We start from the raw sequence: 21574 nt of genomic DNA, 5'->3' as shown, positions 1-21574 counted from the left end.
AAGGATACTCCAGGGTTTCCACCTAAGCTCCTGTGAAGATGCAAAAGCCATGTGCTGAGATAGATAAGAAGACCAAAGGTGCAGACCTAGTGAGAGTGAAAGCAAGAGTTCAGTTTTAGACGTTTTAACCTGGGCTGGAGATTTAGCTGTGAGAGATGTCTGCATACTCTTCAGGCCAGAGTCAGAACTGAGGCAAGTGGTTGGGGGAGCTGGCCCGTCTTATGTGCCCTCAGGGAAGGGACAGCCTCAGACCTAGGAGAGCTAGTCATTGCCAGAAGGAGGTCAGAAGCCCGAAGGTGAATTCCAGCCCTAACTTGACCTGGATCGCTCAGGAGCAAAGAAGACCTCCTGGAATGGCCAGCCATGCCCATACCTGGGAGATAAGGACTCAGATGGAAACTCCTCATTGAAGAGATGACAAGATGGCTTGGGAGCAGAGGGGGGTCGTTGTAGGTATCTGTTGGGGTCAGAAGTACCTGGTTCTTGCCCGTTGTGGACAGTCAGGTGCCTATGAATGACTAGCACCTAACCATTGTCCTGTTCTTAGAGAAATTGCTGGTGGTTATACTGGGCTGTAGAGTCCACCACCCTGACTTTTCCAGTAAGCTGAAAGGGCAGAAGCATTCTCGAGTGGTTCTTTTTTACCAAGTAACATGAAGCTACTAGTACTAGTTAACTATCGCTGTATGACAGATTGCCCCCAAACTTAATGGCTTCACAAAACAACATTTATCTCACAGTGTTCTGAGGGTCAGAATTTTGGGATTGTCTCGCTGGGTAGTTCTGGCTTAAGATTTCTTGCAAGGTTGCATTCCAGATATTGACTAGAGCTGGAGAATTCACTTCCAAGGTGGTTCACTCACATTGCTGGCAAGTTGGTGCTGACTGTTAGCAGGAGGCCTGGCTTCCTCCCCATTCAGACCTCTCTCGGGGCTGCCTGAGTGTCTTCATAAGTTGGTATGACCATCACTTCCACCAGAGCAAGTGAACCAAGAAAGTGAGGTGGAAGCTGCGATGCTTTTTGTGACCTAATCTCAGAATTCCTCCACTGTTCTCTACACAAGGGCCTGAAGACCAACAGGCAGGGATCCTTGGGGCCCACCAGCCAGCAATTACCCTCCTTAAAAATAGGAGGAGGTTTCTATCTTCTCAATCCTTTGTGTCTGCAGTTCTAGGAGCTCAGTAACCCCATGTTATCTGGGTACCCCGTCACAGCTGGGCTAATCCACATATTTTGCTGGGCTCCCCCACATTATGGGGATGTTTCTTTAGCCATCTCTAGCTCAAGAGGATCGCTTGAGAGACAGTAGGCAAATGCAGGTGCTGACACAGGAATCTCATCATTTGCTGTGTTGGTGTTTGCCATTTCCTCCCAGGTTTTTTAGGTGCCCTATGCGTGATGTGTGGTGTTCCTGCTGTCCTGTCCCTGATCTGTGCAGAGATGTACTGCCTTTAGAAGCCCTTATTACATGATATTCTAAGATTGAGTTTGTAATACAAATTCTTCCAGGGAGCATTTGACCATTTAAAACCCACTGGTATTTCTGCCTTTTAGCACATTTATTTAACCCGTAGTTCTTGAATGTGTGCATTTAATTTCCAGCCATTTCTCGCACGAGCAAATTGCCTAAATACACTTGTGAGAAACCCTTTTATGGTAAATGTTATTAAACTGAAAACAAGGGTATAATAAAATAGCAATTTAAGGGTAATTTACTAACAACTGGAGCCCTTAAACACTGACATACCATTGTGTAGTAATAATACCAGACCTGGTATTTAAACACATTCTTTGTCACTCCAAGAATCACTGGGACAGTTTCCTAATCCTCATGGTCTTTAATCATACCTCTTTCAGGATTTTTTTTTTTTTTTTACTACTCATATGTCACCAGTTTATACATTATAAATCATTAGCTTTTGCCCACCTGAGATCCAGCAAACTCTTATCTCTGCTCCTTATCCAGAGGAATAATAGAGGAAATATTTAGAGGAAGTAATAGAGGAGAGTTGAGAAGAGAATGAACCTTGTTCTTGGACTTCTGTTTTCTAGACTGTCTGACTAGGGTGATATTGGCGTGAATAATAATAGAAAGTGCATCGTGGAAGTGATTGACTGAATATTTTGAGGATCCCTGGGTCTTCTCAATAAAGAGAATCCCTTGAATACACATCTCAGTAAAGGCCCCTTCTCCCTGGAAAGTGGTGTGTATGCTACAAAGAAAGCCAGTGGGCAACTGGGCAGGACCTGCCATTCCCATCCCAAGTCCCTGCATGCCTGCTTGGCTTCTATTTGAAGGTGGAGATTCTCTCTCTTGTTAGCACCTGGGAATACTCCCCTGAGAGGTTGATTCAGTACTACCTAGAAAGCAGGGAAGTAGACTCTACACCATGAGGAGGGACCTCATGTACTCAGAGGGACAAGATATACTCACAGTCCATATAATCAGCACAGGAAGGGCTCCACAGGAAGATACATCTTCCTTAACCACTTGTTAAGTTGCCCTGAAAAATCATCATCATCACAGAATCTAGAAATCCCTCATCTGTATGGTCAGCTCATCCTCTCCCTGAAGGTACCTGGAGTGCTATCATAGTCAAGAGGTTGTTTGGTGAGCAGATAACCAGGATGAGGGACACTAGATGAGGGGAGCATTTAGTGGTAACTGGTGAGCTTAATGAGTCCAGCTCAGAATGAGGATGACTTTATTCAGAGGACAGAACTTCTCAAAGCCAAAGGGCTAAGACTTTAATTTTCCTAGAGGGGCACTTGGATAGGTGTATTGGTTATCTTTACCCCAAACTTAGAATCTTAATATTAATACAATGATAAATGTGTTATCACACACAGTTTGTCTGGATCAGGAATATGACTCAGGGTCCTTCAAGATGTTCTCTGGTATATAATCACCTGAAGGCTTCACTGGGGCCAAGAATTCAGTTTCCCAGTTGGTACTGCTGTTGGCAGCAAAACTTAGTTCCTTACCATCAGACCTCCCTCCCTATTGAGTTGCTTGAGTATCCTCCCAACATGGCAGCTGGCTCCCCCCAGAATGAGTAACCCAAGAGAGAGCAAGGTAAAAGCTGCAATCCTGCTTATAACCCAGTCCTTCAAGTCACACCCTATTGCTTCCGCTATTAACACATTCCATTTGATAGAAGTGATTCATTAACTACAGCCTGCATCTAGAAGGAGTTGATTGGCTCCACCTTTTGGAGAGGACTGTCAAAGACATAGTGGACATATTTTAAAACCACAAAAAGTACAGTCCTCTGTAACTTCTTTTTTTCTATACTTCCACAGCTGACCCAACTCTTCTGCTGATCCATGTATTCTTTTAATATTTCTACATTATTATATTTGTAAATATAATTCAGGTATAAACAATTCATATGTAATTACATGCTATATAATTATATTTTAATGTTATATAATTACATATGTATTATAGATGCAGTATATAATTATATATGCAGCATATAATTAGTTATGTATTGTAAATATTAATGTATTTAGCTTACAGCCAAGCTCCTCTAGCATGATAGTCAATATGTATCTTTATGCTAATTTGCATACCTCATTCTGCCTCCTCACTAACTGGGGAACCTGAGGCAGGTTACTTGACCTCTCTCTGCCTCTGTGTCCCCATCCATAAAGTAAGACTGTAATAGGACCTGTCTCATAAGCTTTATTTGAGGATTAAATGGGGAATTGCATGCGCAGAGCTTAGAAGAGTGCCTAGCACATAGAAAACATTGAGTACTGTTAGCTGTCAGCATGGCAGCTGGAGCAGTGGCAGAAACAGTTTGATCCAGCTGGCCATCAGAAGGCCATCGTATTTCCGTGTTCCCAGAGGCAGTAAATAAAAGTCATAGTTGTCTTCTTGGCCACGCCATAGCCCCATAGCATCCAAGCAGCCCTGTCCCAAAGGTAGGGAAAGAAGCATTTCAGGCCTGGAAGGGACCGGGGCAGCAGCTTTTGGTTTTCTTTTCCTCTTTGCTGTGCTTGTTCCTCCCCTGGATCCCAGGCTAATCCCTGGCAGAGCGGGCTTACATGGAGATCAGATGTTCAGTTTGTACTCTGAGTCCTATTTCCATTTTGTTTTTGTTTCTGATTTTTTTAGGCTGACCTTTGGTGGAAGGGTCGACTACCCAAACAGGGAAGTGACCTCAAAAAAAAGCTAGGGAGTTCCTTAGCCTCATGGATTCGTATTAAAGCTTGTTCCCAAATTTCATTTTTAAACATCCATTTTCCACTGGCTACAGGTGATCAATGTTGGCATCAGGCATAGACTCACCTTCTTCTCAGGCCCTTTTGCTTGCCAGTGACTCTTTAGTTCCTTGGGCCTAATGAATAGACTTTATCTTCATCCTAAGTATATCTGTAATTTAAAACATGCCGGGTGTTTGCTGGAAATGTATCGATGAGAAAATTAGAATGGGTGATTTCTTCATCTCTTAAAGCAACTTTAAAAGAAAGGCTATATACTGGAATGCACAAGGGTTGTCTTGCGTCAGGTGGCAATTTGCTAAATATAGAGTCAGGAACCTTGGAGGGACCTGCTGAGGTCATCTGTGCCCTCCCACCCCCCTTCCCCATCTGAATGTCTCTAGCCCTGTGCTAGCCAGTTCGGTAGCCACCAGCCACACATGGCCTCTGGGCATTCAGCTGTGGCCAACCCAACCTGAGATGTGCTGTCAGTGGCAGAGCACACTTTGGATTAAAAAAAAAAAAATTAGTTGGTGTACAATACTGTGTAAGTTATAGGTGTACAACAGAGTGATTCATAATTCTTAAAGTTCACACTCCACTAATAAAACATTGGCTATATTCCCTGTGTTGTACAAGATATTCTTGTAGCTTATTTTACACATAATAGTTTGCACCTTTTAATCTCCTACCCTTGTACTCCCCCTTCCTTCTCCCCATTGGTAACCACAAGTTTGTTCTCCATATCTGAATCTGCTTCCTTTTTCTAATATTCACTAGTTTGTCCTGTTAAAGATTCCACAGTAATAGCACACAGTACTTGTCTTTCTCTGTCTGACTTATTTCACTTAGCATAATACCCTCCAAGTCCATCCATGTTCATTCTTTTTTATGACTGAGTAGTTTTCCATTGTATGTATACCACGTCTTTATCCATTCATCTGTTGATGAACAGTTAGATCGCTTGCACACCTTGAAAACTGTAAATAATGCTTCTGTGCACATTGTGCGTGTATCTTTTCCACTTAGTGTTTTGGGTTTGTTTTTTTTTTCAGATATATACCCAAGAGTAGAATTTCTGGATCATAGAGTAGCTCTATTTTTAGTTTTTTGAGAAAGCTCCATACTGTTTTCCATAGTGACTGCACCAGTATATATTCCCACCAACAGTGTATAAGGATTCCCTTTTCTCCACACCCTCACCAACTTTTGTTATTTGTAGGCTTTTTGATGATAGCCATTCTGACAGGTGTGATGTAATATCTCATAGTGGGTTTTTTTTTTTTACATTTCCCCAATGATTAGTGGTATTGAGCATCTTTTCATGTGCCTGTTGACCATTTGTATTTCTTCTATGGGACAACGTCTATTCAGTTCTATCCATTTTTAAATTTCTTTTGATGTTGAGATGTATGAACTCTGTGTGTGTGTGTGTGTGTGTGTGTGTGTGTGTGTGTGTGTGTTGGAAATTAACCTCTTATTGGTCACATCATTTGCAGATATTTTCTCCCATTCAGTGGGTTGTCTTTTCATTTTGTCAGTGGTTTCCTTTGCTCTGCAAAAGTTTAATTAGGTCTTGTGTATTCTATTTTCACTTTTTATTTCCTCTGCTGTAGGATGGATCCAGAAAAAATAGTGCTGTGATTTATGTCAAAGAGTGTTCTCCCTAGGTTTTCTTCTAAAGAGTTTAATCATTTCTGGTCTTACATTTTTGGTTTTTAATCCATTTTGGGTTTATTTTTGTGTATGATGTTAAAAAATGTTCTGATTTCATTTTTTTACATGTAGCTGTCCAGTTTTTCCAATACCTCTTATTAAAGAGAGTGTCTTTTCTCCATTGTATATTATTGCTTCCTTTGTTGTAAATTAATTGACCTTGTGTGCATGGGTTTATTTCTGGACTCTAACCTATTCCATTGATCTATGTGTCTATTTTTGTGCTGGTGCCATACTTTTTTGATTACTATATCTTTGTAATATAGTCTGAAGCTAGGGTGGAGAAGGGCATTGCAACCCACTTCAGTATTCTTGCCTGAAGATTCCCATGGACAGAGAAGCCAGCTGGGCTACAAGTCCATAAGGTTGCACGGTCAAACATGACTGATGTGACTTAGCACGCCTGCCCACCCTGAAGTCAGGCAGTGTGATTCCTCTGGCTCCATTCTTTCTCAAGATTGTTTTGTCTATTCAGGGTCTTTTGTGTTCCCATACAAATTTTAAAATTATTTGTTCTAGTTCTGTGAAGATGTCATTGGTATTTTGCTAAAGATTGCACTGAATCTGTAAATTGTCTTTGGTAATATGAAGTGTACCCTGGATTTTGAAGACTTAGTACAAAGAAAAGAATGCAAACTGTTTCATCAATAATTTTATATTGATTGCAAGTTAAAATAATAATATAGTGATATATATAATTGTATAATGGTTAAATAAAATATATCATTAAAATTAATTTCACCTCCTCTTTTTACTATTCTTTTAATGCTGTTATTGTTATTTAGTTGCTAAGTCATGTCTGACTCTTTTGTGACCCCCACAGACTATAGCCTGCCAGGCTCCTCTGTCCATGGGATTTCCCAGGCAAGGATACTGGAGTGATTTGCCATTTCCTTCTCCAAGGGACCTTCCTGCCCCAGAGATCAAACCTGCATCTCCTGCACTGGCAGGAGGATTCTTTACCACTGAGCCACCAGGAAAGCCCCCTTTTAATACTAGAAAATTTCAGTTACACATGTGGCTTGCATTATATTTTTATCTGACTGTGCTTAGCTGGATCATCTGTCTCTATTCTTCAAGCCCCCAAATGGAAGTTGTAGAGCTTTCCTTGGTGACTTTTCTGGGTCTTTTGTCATGCTGGCACTTCACTTACTCTCCACATCCAATCTTTTTCTCTCATGCTTCAGTGTGAAGACTTCTGTTTCAAGTAGTTGACTGTCTATTTCCTTATGAAATCCCTACTTCAAAAAAGTAAAGCATCTCTTCATATTCAGTTATAAGCTCAATAACCCCATTATTTTTCACCTTTTCACTTTCTACCTCTTCCAACTCTGAAAATATTTTTTTAATTTTATTTTATGGAAGGGTAGTTGATTTACAATGCTGTGTTAGTTTCTACTGTACAACAAAGTGGTTCAGTTTTACCTACATGTACGTTCTTTTTTCATATTCTTTTCCATATGGGTTATCACAGGATATTGAATATAGTTTCCTATGCTGTACAGTAGGATCTTGTTGTTTATCCATTCTACATATAAAAGTTGTATCTGCTAATCTCAGACTCTCCATCCACCCTTCTCCTCCTCACTCTAGGTAACTTGAAGCCTGTTCTCTGAGTCTGTTTCTGTTTTGTATGTAAGTTCCTTTGTGTCATATTTTAGATTCCATGTATAAGTGATATCATATGGTATTTGCCTTTCACTTAGTATCACAATCTCTAAGTCCATCCACGTTGCTGCAGATGGCATTATTTCATTCCTTTTTATGGCTGAGTAGTATTCCATTGTATATATGCACCACATCTTTCAATGGACATTTGGATTGTTTCCATGTCTTGGCTATGGTGAATAGTGCTGCTATGCATAGGGGTACACTTTTTTAAAATTATAGTTTTGTACAAACATATATCCCAGGAGTAGGATTGCTCGGTCATATGGCAACTCTATTTTCAGTTTTTTTTATAAATCCCCATACTCTTTTCCAGAGAGGCTGCACCAACTTACATTCCCACCAATAGTATAGGAAGGTTCCCTTTTCGCCACACCTTCTCCAGCATTTGTTATTTGTAGACTTTTTTATTGATGCCAATTCTCCTGGGGGAAGTGGTACCTCATTGTAGTTTTGATTTGCATTTCTCTCATAATTAGTGATGTTGAGCATCTTTTCATGTGCCTGTTGTTCTGCTGTGTGTCTTCTTTGAAGAAATGTCTATTTAGGTCTTCTGCCCATTTTTAATTGGGTTGTTTGTTTTTTGTTGTTGAGTTGTATGAGCTGCTTGTGTATTTTGGAAATTAAGCGCTTGTCAGTCACATCATTTGCAAATATTTCTCCCAATCTGTTGATTGTCTCTTTGTTTTGTTTATGGTTTCCTTTGCTGTACAAAAGCTTGTAAGTTTGATTAGGTCCCATTTGTTTATTTTTGCTTTTATTCTATTGCCTTGGGGGACTAACCTAATAAAACACTGGATGATTTATGTCAGAGAATGTTTAGCCTATATTCTCTTCTAGGAGTTTTATGTTATCATGTCTTATGTTTAAGTCTTTAAGCCATTTTGAGTTTATTTTTGTGTATGGTAAGAGGGCATGTTCTAACTTCATTGATTTACATGCAGCTGTCCAACTTTCCCAACACCACTTGCTGAAGAGACTGTCTTTTCTCCATTGTATATTCTTGCCTCCTTCGTTGAAGATTAATTCATCATAGGTGTGTGGGTTTCTTTCTGAGATCTCTATTCTGTTCCATTGATCCATATGTCTGTTTTTGTGCCAATACCATGCTGTCTTGATTACTGTAGCTTTGTATCAACTCTGATAATGGTTAATGGCCTTTCCTGGATCATCTCTGGCCTGTATTATTTTTAAAACTTGGTATCGGAAACCACCCAACATGACTCTAATGTGGGCCTGACTAAGGCAGAGACAAATAGAAGGAATTATTTCTATCATCAAGTACTTGACTGGTCTTTTTGTTACATTACCTCATTTATTCCTGTAACACAAGGAGGGGCAGGTGCTGTTGGTAGCACTCTTGACTGATAGGTTGAGGAACTTACCAAAGTTCCATTGCCGATTAAGTGGCAGAGCTGGGATTTGTGTGCCTAACTCTGAAGCCCACATTCTTTTATGACATACCATGCCTTCCTCCCTTGATACTGTTCTTTGAATATACCCCTTCCTCTTGAGAGGCCTTATCATATGCAGCTGGTGCATTTGTAGCTCATGATCAACACTGACTCTTGATCTTGGTCTGATGTGTTTGTGCCTCACTAGAATTATGAAGCCCTTCTGCTAAATTCCAGAAATGCCTTTTCAAACTTGCAGATACTTTGTGAAATCTCTAGCCCTTATACAGTCATCAGTGGGCCAGAGTTCAGGTCTTTAGGTATTAGGAATGACTTTTCTGGCAGAGAACTTTCTTTCTTATCATCCCAGGTCCCATGGATAGCTATCAGTCTGCTGAACAAACTACTTCTTAAAGGCTAGTTAAGGCAAAGTGTACTGTTAACCCATGTTTGTGTGTGTGTATGTGTTCAGTTGTGTCCGACTCTTTGCAACCCCGTGGACTATAGCCCGCCAGGCTTCTCTGTCCATGGGATTCTTTCCAAGCAAGAATCCTGGAGTGGTTTGCCATTTCCTTCCCCAGGGGATCTTCCTGACCCAGGAATCTAACCCACGTCTCTTGCCTCTCCTGCACTGGCTGGCGGATTCTTACCACTGGTACCACCTGGGAAGCCCCTGTTTAATTACTCCATGTTACTAGCTAACATTACCATTGGGTAATCCATGTGTATGTAAAGGCAAGAAGTTTATGTTTTGAGTAGTCGGGAATAAGAGGAATTCCTTTGAAAGCACTCTCATGGATGAACCTTGAAGAGATTATGCTAAGTGCAATATTCTTGTCATAAAAGGGCAAATACTGTTGAGTTGGTCAAAAAGTTCATTTGGATTTTTCCAGAAGATCTTAAGAAATATCTGAATGAACTTTTTGGCCAACCCAATTTATAATTCCACTTATATGAGATAAGTAGAGTAGTCAAATATATAGAAACAGAAAGTAGAATAATGGTCATCAGGGGTCGTGGGTATGGAGAATGAGGAGTTAGTGGTTCGTGGATATGGAGTTTCAGTTTGGAAAGACAAAAAAGATCTGGAGAGGGATAGTGGGGATGGCTGTACCACAGTGTAAGTGTACTTAATGCCACAAAATGGTACACTTAAAATGTTTAAAATGGCAAACATTAAGTATATTTAAAAAGTATATTTTACCATAATAAAAATAACCAAACAGATCTTCTCTACTTAAAGAAAAATAGCTTGCTTAGCATGTGTGATCAGAGATGCCACTGGACCCATCTTGGGTCCATTGTTAATTATAGCTTTGAGATCACGGTCGATTTCTGAGTCAGCTTCTCATGAGGAAGGTGCAGGCTTCACCCAGGTGAGGGGCATCTTTTTCTCCTGATAGATTCTCCATCTAGGAGGTTTTACCCACTTCACACAAATGCACTTGCCAGGGCTCCACCCACTTTCCAGGGATGTCTAGGGAAGGGAAAGCAGCTTTGCCTTTGAGGACTCTACAATACGGACCCTTTAGTTATACTCATTTTTCCATGGAGATTTTCTTATTCCTTATTCCCCTATCTGAGGGTATGCCTAGACTTTCCTAAGAAATAAAATAGCTGTAAATTGTATTCATTTGTACCAAAGTGGTCATAGCCTCTTTGGAGACCTGCATTAGAGCTAGACTGAGCAAACACCTCAGAGTGTTAGTGTTTCACTGAAGTCAGTACCCCTTGACAACCTCAGGTCAGATCTCCACTCGAGGCAGAGGCTGTTTTGAGAAAATTTAGCCCGGGTGTCTAGACTGAGATTGCAGGCCCCAGGAGTTCTCTTTATACAGTGTGCTGCTTGGTGCCATGGTGTGGTGTATCTGCTTATTTGCCCTGCCTGTTTTCCTTTTCAGGAATCATTAACCAATGGCAACAGGAATCCAAGGATAAAGTGATTTCCCTCCTGTTAACTCACCTGCCTTTGCTGAAGCCAGGAAACCTCGACGCAAAAGTAGAGTATATGAAACTGCTGCCCAAAATCCTGGCACACTCCATTGAACACAACCAGCACATCGAGGAGAGCAGGCAGCTGCTGTCCTACGCTTTGATCCATCCGGCCACTTCACTGGAAGACCGCAGTGCTTTGGCCATGTGGCTGAACCACTTGGAGGACCGTACGTCGACCAGCTTTGGCGGCCAGAACCGAGGCCGCTCGGACTCTGTGGATTATGGGCAGACGCACTACTATCACCAAAGACAGAACTCCGATGACAAGCTTAATGGGTGGCAGAACTCTCGGGATTCTGGGATTTGCATCAACGCCTCCAACTGGCAGGACAAAAGTCTGGGGTGTGAGAACGGCCACGTGCCCCTCTACTCATCTTCATCCGTCCCCACCACAATCAATACGATTGGAACCAGCACAAGTACAAGTAAGTCCCCCAGAAGCCCTTTAGTGCAGTCTGGTTTGGTTACTTGCTGTGTGTGGCATGTCCCGCTGGGAATGTCTGCTCTGGGCACCCCGTAACCCTGGGAGAGAAGGGCTGATTGAAATTGGCTGCGGGAAAGGGCTTTTTGGACCCCGTGTTTGTTGTTCTTTCGACTCCTGAAAGAGAAAAATCCTGGGCAGGTAAAAATGATTGATGGTTTAAATTTGGGTTACAAATAGATTAAAAAAAAGAAAAAATTAAATATGAGATTAAGTGGTGAAAGAAGGAAACTTCTGCTTTCCACAAACAGAAATGCCTTCACCCAGTACCTTTTACCTGGGGTTTTTGGATTTGCCAAGACATTGAGTTCCTGTGTGATGCTCTGTACCTGATTCTAACCCATGTTTAACCAGACAGCCTCATGGGCTTTGTGCATTTTCTTTTCTTTTTCCACTTCTTTTTTTTTTTTTTCTTTTCCTTTCTTTCTTCTTTTTTTCCCCCTTCCTTTCTTTCTCTTTCTTTCTTTCTTTTTTTAAAAATTTCACCCTGGAATGTTCCCTCCCTTGCATCCCCTTGTCTTAATCCCCGGTTATCAGGGTTACTTTTCCTCCTGACCAGGGGGAGCAGGTTTGCTAACTGAGAATGCTGCTCTGTCTACGGCCTGGTGTGAATGCTGTGGCCTTCTGGCTCAGTCTAACCCCTTAGGAGAGGTGGGGCAGGAACGGCTTTGGCAGAGAGGAGAGCAGAGGGCAGCCCTCTGCTCTTTGAACACTAAAGCAAAGTACTCTGCCCACAGATGGGACCAGGCCTAGGTCTGGTGGCTCTGTGTGGCTCCCCACTTAGGCTGAGCAAAGTGACATAGATGCTACTGGCACGTCTATAAAGTGCGTGGGAGAGTGGCCCACCATTGAAGAGAATTCCTTGATGCTAGTTTGCATGTGTCTCTGAAGATGGTGTCAGGCCCGAGATAACTTTCTTGGGGAAAAGCTTTCGCAGTTAGACTGTGTGTGCCTGTCAACAGGCAGGAACCCCCAGTGAAAAGATCTGAGAGTATGAGGAATTGGCAGTGACAGCTTCTTGGCCTCTGCCTCCACATGGATCTTGGGGCTAATGGGCCTTTTTAAATGGCTTTCTTCAATACGTAAGTGTGTGGAATTTTCACTACATTGATTGAAACAGTACTTCAGTGAAATAATCAAAGAAATACTTCAGATACTGCTTTGATAATGCCACAACACGAGGTTTTAAAATTCTTTTGTCCATTTTCACATTTAGATATTGATAACTTGCATATTTGGGGAATTAGGTGATTATTACATCATTAATTTATTGTGTAAGAGGTTCTGTGACAGGTTTTGTTCACAGACTAGTAATCCAGGAAACGGTTTCACTAACCTCTGTGTGATGGAAAGTGATGGCTTGAACTATTCAGACACATGCAGGCTGAGACTGCAGAACTTCTTGGCCCGAGTTTCCTGGGTTGGTGACAGAATCTAGTAATTGTTTCAAAATTCCTTGATAGTTAGGAGAGATGCAAGCTCTGAGCTGCCTGCCCTCTCAAAACTTGGTCTTCTTTATTTTAAGAGGTTGAGTTTTATGTCATCCATCTTGAAATTAGTCTGGGGTCATCATATTTCCATCTCTGCTGATGTAACACATTTTTGTTGGGTCTTGATAAGATTAGTACATTTGAGATGGTTATCAGATTGTCACTTTTATATTTCACTGTGGCAACCAAGCCCAGAAGATGGGAAGGAAATGCTTAGATGCTTGTCATGGTCTCCTAGGCCTTTGAGTCCAGGATAGTACTTGAGCTGAAAAGGACTTGGAAGTTTAAGAAGATAGCTAGATTACATATTAGAAAAAGATTACATATTACAAAAGGGATTAGAGCCCTTGTTTGGAGCATCAGTAAAGAAGATAAGAGCTCAGATGTTTCCTCCAGAAAGTTTCATTGGGTCATATCAACACTTGTATTTTAAGAACATCTCTTTAACACAGTCTTAATGTCATTGCTTTACTCCTCTGCATTGTTGATAGTGGCTAAATTGTGCTTATCCAAACTGCAGTCCTTTGGGTCATTCATTAACTCAACGCTTCTATCAACTATCTTCCGAGCACCTGGGAGGCAGCTTGACATAGTGAACAGAAAAAAGACTTTGGTGTCACTGCTACCTGGGTCCAAATCTCAGACCTGCAATTAGCTACCTACAACTAGGCCACGTTACTTCACCTCTCTGAGCAAGGTCACCACTTGCAAAATGGAAATGTTCCTGATATCTACCTGTGAGGGTTGTGGTGAGGGCAAATGAGACTATGTATGTGAATGCCCTGGCCAGGGCTGGCAGCAGTAAGCACTCAGTGAGTGTCTGCTAAATGAATGAGAGGGACTGGGCAAGACAATGAACAGCAAAGCACTGGCATTAGCTGCCCTCCCCAGACTCTTGTGCTCATTGGCATTGTACTTTTCCTGAGCCCAGGCCATGCAGAGTGGTCTAGGGGGCCTTGAATATGCTATGACCATTTCACTGCAGTAGAAAATGGTTTGGCCTTAAGGGTTCAGATCACAAGATAGAAAAGTGCCAGCTTGTTTGGGAAAAAGCAAACAAGGTTGTTGGCTAAAAATGAGTGAGTGAGGTAGACAGCCGTGGTAGAGGTTGCAGAGGTAACGGGGAGGGAGAGATCGTGCTGGGTATTGTGGGTTGTTGTAAGGACCTCGACTTTTGCTCTAAGCAACCGCCTCAGAGGGTTTTTGGCAATTGAGTGATGTGATCTGGCTTGTGTTTTAAGGGGGATAGTTTTGGCCACTGTGTTAAGAATAGATTATACCAGGGCAAGGACAGAAACATGAAGACTAGTTAAGAGACTATTGCAGTAATCCAGGCAAGCTATTGATTACTTGGACCAGGATGGCCACAGTAGGAGGGGGAGAAGTGGTCAAGTCTAGATGTATTTTGAAAGTACAGCCAACAGGATTTCCTGACAGAATAAATGAGTTGTCAGGGAGAAGAACTCAAGAATGACTCCAGGGTTTTTTGCCTACAAAAATGTTGGAAGTTCAGTGTCCTATATAGTGACTTTATACATCTGTTAGACCACCAGAGACGTCTAGTAAGCAGTTGGATATATGAGCATGCAGTTTGGGAGAGAAGACTGACCTAAGATAGAACTTTGGGAGTTACCAGCACATGGGTGGTATGTAAAATTATGAAACTATGAGATAAGATCACCATGGTAGAGATGCAGATAGAGAAGACTGAGGACTGAGCCCGAGCACATCATCATGAAGCCTGGGGAGAAGGGAAAGAAGCAGCAAATCAAGGAGAAACCATTGAAGTTGGAGAAAAGTCAAGTGTGTGTGTGTGTGTGTGTGTGTGTGGCAAGGCAATGAAGAAAAGGTTTCAAGTAGGAAAAAGTGGTCAACTGACTCAACTGCTACTGATAGGTCCAATAAGATGAGAACCAAGAAGTGATCACTGGATTTATTAAGAGAGAAATGTTATGAGACGACCCTTCATTGATCTCTTGGGGTAGTCCTTGCTGCTAAAAGAAACAAACCCACGTAAAAGTTTGTTTTTGACTAATGTAAAATCCAGAACAGGTGTCCCTGATTGACATGTGACCTTCTTCTAAGCAGTTATTCATGAACCCAGGCTCTTTCTGTCTCATGTCTCTGCCATCTTCACCACATGTAGCCCAAAGTGACCAGGCTTGTCAAACCACAGGAAGGAGAAAGAGATGGGGGAAGTCTTCTTGGGAAGATTTCATGGACAGCTAACGTTCGCTCACATCCCACTGGCTAGAACTCTGTCACATGGCCACATCTAATAGAAGGGGTGTGGTAGATGTAGTCTTGCTGTGTGCCCAGGAAGAAGAGGGATCAGAGGCAGAGGGGACACAGGCAGAAAGCACCTTGCCAACTACCACTGAATAAAATAACTACCACTGGGAAAAAGAGGGATCTTAGAGATCAATTGGAAGTACTTCACACATGATAGGCATTTAAGGGATGAAGACAGTTGAGTTAGTGATTCCAGTGAGATAAGAGGCAAGAAACTAGCTAGAAGTTTGATTTTGAATGTATATTGACTTTGAGAAGGTGCTTGCACATTGAGATGAAGAAAATGATGCATTAAAAAATAGAACCATGCAGGTTGTTGAGGAAGGGATTTAAGATGAGGCTAAGAGTAGGAGGCAAAAACTATGCCCTAATTTAATAAGAATCAACCTATTTTAATTCATTTAGACAGAGGAGAGAGTGCCTTTTAGTGACTGCAGAAGTTAAATGAGATCTCATAGGATGTTTGAGCTGGGCCTTTTCCTCCATGAGGTAGGAGAGGAATGGGTTGGGACCGTTGAGAGTCTATGAGGCACCATTTTAGATAGCATCAAGGTGTTTCAGACGAGAGGGAAGAATCTGCTTTCAGTACCTAGCTCTCTTTTTAAGAGGGTCTGATGACTGAGAGCAAGAATATGCAGGTTCTTCATCATGAGTCTGTGGGACCAAGGTATTGGCTGTCACGAATTATACACATGTCTTAGTCAACTTTGTTTTGGCCATCACAAGCAATTCCAAATGCAGTGTACCTAGAGCCTGCCTTAGCACTTTTAGGTTTGCTTTCTGTCTCAAGTCATCTATAGGAAAAGTAAATCTTCCAGGAAAAGAACCATCCAGGTTTCTTAAGAGCCCTCAGAATCCTGCTGTGTAGAGGTCAGTGCCACCTCCATTGCCCCAGACTGACTTTCTAACCATTTTCTACCCTTCGCTGGTGGACTTTGACCTGGGAAAAAACTATATGCTGCAGTTACAAATGCAAGGAGCCTGTTTTCATTCAAACTGTTAATAATACTTGATTTTTCTTCGCATGCTTTACATTTGGGTTTGAAAACATGCCAACCTTTGCTAGCCTCATCTGAGATAAAAACTCAGAAACTTTGGGTTGCAAAAATTATTCCAGAATGCTCCATCTGAGCTGCCCACTTCATCTACAGTCTCATGGTGCAGCTTGGAATCTCAGTATTTCTTTTATTAACCTCAATTGACTTTTATGCTAGTAAAAGCTATATATTAAAAAAATTTGGTACCATGGGTTATGAAAAGTAACTTAACAGTGATCACTGCATCATGTTTACTACATGCTAGGTACTCTTCAGAACCCTTTACATAAATATTAACTCACTGAACTTTTGTAGCTCCATGATGTGGCTCATATTGTTATCCCCATCTGACAGATGAGGAAACTAAGGCCCAGAGAGGCTGAGTACCTTGATCAATGTCACAGCCCATCTAAGTCACATGCCCCAAGTATGCTAGCTCTGTACTGACCCATGTAGCAAGCATTCTGCGTTCCAGTTCTTGGTTGACATCTTTGCCTCCCCTTCCTGACTATGAACCCCTTGGAAACAGGGGTGTTGTCCTCTTTACCTCTCTTTCCTCACACCTAGAACACCCTCAAAAAGTCACAGAAATATTGGAGATGGCAAATTCCTGGCACATATTCAGCTGCCATTCTCTCGTGGTAAAGCATCTCTTAGAAAATGGTTGTGTCCTCCTAAGCCCAGATGTGGCCTCCACATCCTCCTCAATATGCCCCTCAAGGCAGCCACTATAATTCAATAAGAGATGGCATGTGAGCTGAAGCCTGTCTTCCTGCCCTGCCAGAAACATTTGCTCAGCAGTAGGGACTTAATAAATTCCTGGGCTCACTGCACAGATGTTCATGAAATTATCAAATTTCCAAAATACAGGAGAAAGTATTCTTGGGAATTCACTAATTTTGGTGATAATATAATTCGCTAAATATTTGGTGATCATTTAGCATTCTGCCTTCATCCTCACAGTGACATTTGTCATTACTCTTCCTTTCTCTGTGACATGTTACCAACTTGATCTCAGTACTAATAGACCTTTAGTAACATACTGTGATCTTGATTGTGGAGGTGGGCATATGAATTTATACAGGTAATAAGATGCACAAATTCATACCAAAGAAAATAGTGTGTACAAAATCTGCTGAGATCTGAGTAAGGTCTGTAGTCTCATTAACAGTATTATGTTTGTGTCAGTTTCCTAGTTTCGTTAACACACTATTGTGTAAAATGTCGCCTTGGACGATGCTGGGGGAATGAGTACATGGGACCTCTCCCTGTAGTATTTTTGCAGTTTCTTATAGATCTGTAATTATTTCAAAATTGAAAGTTAGAAACTAAAAACTACTGGGCCATACTGGATATTTCTTGGGCTTTGATCCTATTTCTCGACCTTCTTGTGGGGTCTAGGATCCATCCGTTAATGAAAAGGTGGCTCTTGGGCCTCAGAGAGCCAATACCTAAGACAAAACTACTTCATCAGGCAAGGTGAAAAGTAGAGGTGACGTAGATCTCAGGAAAACTGGCTCCTTTGGGAACCCTGAATCTGCACTGAAAAAAAAAAATCTTCCAATTCCACCAGCCCCTTAGGCAGCCCAGGCCAGCTGTTTCAAAAGTACTCATTTGGCTCAAGTCCTTCCTTTTCCCTCTTCTCTTCTCATTTTCTTACAAGGCCACCATCTACTTCAAGCTCATTCCAACTAGCCTGTAAAAAACCATCAGGACACACATTCAAAGGGAGGAGAGAGACCACTCAGCTTTTGGAAGGTCTAATAAGGAAAGGTCTTGGCAAGTGGCCTCCTGGAAACTGGAAAGAGGGGCAAGGCTTGGAGATCTCACTTCTGTCTTGCTGGCTGTAGATCATCTCCATCCTAAGCCTTCAGAGCCACTGGTGTTACTGGAGTTCCTTTTTAAATTTTCATGGAATTATTTTGTCTTTTTAACAACAGATTTTTCTTTCTCAGTGGAAAATTTCTTCCTCCCCAAAATGTAGCCAACCTGGCATACAACTGAAAAATTCCATTATTTCCTTAACCCCTCATTTGCTCTTCAAAGAGGTAACTCTAGTTGCTTTGCTTCCTTTGAGAAGCATTTATAACAGCTGGCATGATATATTTTTAGCTTCAGCTTCCTTCCCTTTGGGGGAAACTGTTTTTAAATATGGCCCTGGCCTTCCTGATACCACATTGTGAAGATGGCTCAGTGATATCTCAGAGGACCCAATATTGCCACTGCCTGATCCTTTGCCTGTTTCCAAGAGTCCAAAGGTTTTATAGGACCTTGCTTTTCCTCACCATGTCTAGTGTTTGTTTTCTGGGACTTGGGAAAGAAAAAATCAGAAAAAACACTGTGGTAAGCAAGAAGCCTGCTTATTTTATTGTGCATCAGAGATCCCACAGCTTGGGAAAAGTCAAAGACCTCCTTGGTACACATGCCTTGGGTCATGAGGATGTGCCATCCAGCCCCTGTTTGCAAGGATTTTTTTAGACTCTAATGACAGTGAGAGTTATTAAACACTAGATGACCTACCGAGGAAGGCAGTAGTGTTTCTAATTCCCCACTGTACTTCAAAAATAGGATGGATTCTGGCTGGAATAAATGACTTAAACTGGACTAGCCTGGAAAAGGGGAGGAAGAAGGAAATGAACAAGCTGGCTTCTTTTAGATTTTTTTTTTTTTTTAGCCCTATAGTTTTGGGATTTCTATTATTTCACAAGATTTATAGTTATAAAAGCTCTAAAGTTAGAGTTTAGAGTTATAGGTTTAATCCATGAATAATGGGACAAAAAAAACTTTTAATCTTGTTTTTTTTCCTTTTCTCACCTTTAAGATATCTGGGGATAAACTCAGGTTACACTGAGGAAAGATATATCATGAATGTAGCTTCTCTTTTAAAAAATTATATTTACTTATTTTTAATTGATTGATGATTGCTTTACATTTTGAACTTCCCCGGTGGCTCAGAGGTTAAAGCGTCTGCCTGGAATGCGGGAGACCCAGGTTCGATCCCTGGGTTGGGAAGATCCCCTGGACAAGGAAATGGCAACCCACTCCAGTACTCTTGCCTGGAGAATCCCATGGAGGGAGAAGCCTGGTAGGCTACTAGTCCATGGGGTCACAACGAGTCGGACACGACTGGGCCACTTCACTTCACCTACATTTTGCTGAGTTGTGCAGTGCGCTTCGTCGCTTCAGTCGTGTCCCACTCTTTGCAACGCTGTGGACTGTAGCCCGCCAAGCTCCTCTGTCCATGGGATTCTCCAGCAAGAATAATAAAGTTGCCACATCCTCCTCCAGGGGATTTTCCCAACCCAGGATCTAACTCACCTCTCTTATGTCTCCTGCATGGGAGGTGGGTTCTTCACCACTAGCACTACCTGGGAAGCCCCTTTGATATTACTAATAGTAAGCAAATGAGACTCTTGAATTCCATGGTGACAGAGGAGAATAAATTTCAGCAGAAGCAATTACTATTAATTTGGGATATGTGTTTAAACACTGTCAGTATCATTCCTGCCATCCTCCTACTTACACCCTGGTCCTCAACATTCTTTTAGGTAATATAGAGTCTTGGGAAATCTCTGGTGTAAGTCAAGTAAGAGAAGGGTATCGAAATGGGGAAGGGGACTTCCAAAATCTGGGAAATGCTATAAAGGATTTTTGTGGATTGGAAAAAGGCTAAAACTCCCAACATGCCCTGAGGCAGTCATTCTTTGCCAAAATTCTGGACCATTCCCATAGACAAATTCCATGGCTATAATTAAATGTTAGAGCCAGTGAGAGAACAAGGTTTGCTTTAGAAATTGGTTTCACAGCCAACCTTCCTGAGATGCATCCTTTTGGAAGAGCCCATCAAAACCTATATGGAACCAAAAAAGCTATAATAGATTATTTTGTACTTTAGCCTTCTCCTTTGCACAGTAAGACATTACAATGCAAAGAGAATTATAAGGCTATAAGTGGCATTTTAGATATTCAAGTTTAGAGTATAAATGAGGAGGCAGCCTTGATCAAAATCAAGAATATGGCTTTGAAGTCAGATGACGTGGTTTTAAATTCCAGCTGCACCAATAAGTAGGTATGTGAACATGGACAAATTACTTGACCTCTAAACCTCCTTGCTTCATCTATAAAATGGAAATACATTTCAGTAGGCAAGTAGGTGGGGAAACAAAGGAAACAGTGACAGACTTTATTTTCTTGGGCTCCAAAATCACTGCAGATGGTGACTGCAGCCATGAGATTAAAAGACACTTGCTCCTTGGAAGAAAAGTTATGACCAACCTAGACAGCATATTAAAAAGCAAAGACATTACTTTGCTGACAAAGGTCTGTCTTGTCAAAGCTATGGTTTTTCCAGTAGTTATATATGGATGTGAGAGTTGGACTATAAGGAAAGCTGAGCACTGAAGAATTGATCCTTTTGAACTGTGGTATTGGAGAAGACTCTTGAGAGTCCCCTGGACTGCAAGGAGATCCAACCAGTCCATCCTAAAGGAAATCAGTCCTAAATATTCATTGGAAGGACTGATGCTGAAGCTGAAGCTCCAGTACTTTGGCCACCTGATGCAAAGAACTGCCTCACTGGAAAAGACCCTGATGCTGGGAAAGATTGAAGGCAGGAGGAGAAGGGGATGACAGAGGATGAGATGCTTGGATGGCATCACCGACTTGATGGAATGAGTCTGAGCAAGCTCCAGGAGTTGGTGATGGACAGGGAAGCCTGGTATGCTGCAGTCCATGGGGTCACAAAGAGTCAGACACAACTGAGCAACTGAACTGAACTGAACTGAGGCAACCTCTTAATTGGCTTGATCAGGGTAGGTAGTTAATGTGTTAATCGCAATAGCCATTTAAAGCAGGGGATCATAGAAAAGGCTTAAGACTTTAAACATATTATTTTATCTTAATGTGTAAATGCATTCTCGTTCCATCTTTTGTATAGTGCGATGGTCCTTTGAGAACAGCATTTCTGACTGAGTCTGCTCTTTTGTGCATAAATCACACCCTTGATGCATTATTGTCTATGATTTCCTTAAAATGGAACTGGAATTTGACACATTTCCAAAAACAGAACATAGAATCTTTCTAGATTCTGGCTTTCCTGTTTTTATAATTTACCTTATAGTTTTGTCACTAACACTGAATTCAACAGTAGATTTTTAAAAGTAAAACAATGAGTATTTCTAAAGCTTGTAACAAAGTTTTTGAGTAGTTAGCTTTTTTTGTAATTTATATGTCATCATTTCTGTTATACTTTTTTAAAGTGATATATTCACAGTAGCAAGTACAACTAGGAT

At 41.5% G+C, this 21574-nt stretch overlaps 1 protein-coding gene and 1 non-coding gene across 4 annotated transcripts in view; both read left to right on the top strand.

Moving 5' to 3' along the window:
• The window catches only part of SAMD4A (sterile alpha motif domain containing 4A), a 228482-nt gene that overhangs the window by 127300 nt on the left and 79608 nt on the right, over window positions 1-21574 (top strand). For all 3 annotated transcript variants that reach the window (XM_018054121.1, XM_018054122.1, XM_018054123.1), the window contains one exon: window positions 10890-11408. In XM_018054121.1, the coding sequence (XP_017909610.1) occupies window positions 10890-11408 (519 nt within the window). The remainder of the gene's footprint in view (window positions 1-10889; window positions 11409-21574) is intronic.
• On the top strand, window positions 19224-19295 carry TRNAS-GGA. Its single transcript has one exon. It is a non-coding gene; the product is annotated as a tRNA-Ser (tRNA).

Source organism: Capra hircus, chromosome 10, assembly GCF_001704415.2.
Source record: "Capra hircus breed San Clemente chromosome 10, ASM170441v1, whole genome shotgun sequence".
NCBI lineage: Eukaryota > Metazoa > Chordata > Mammalia > Artiodactyla > Bovidae > Capra > Capra hircus.
This window is presented reverse-complemented; position numbering and strand designations above follow the sequence as displayed.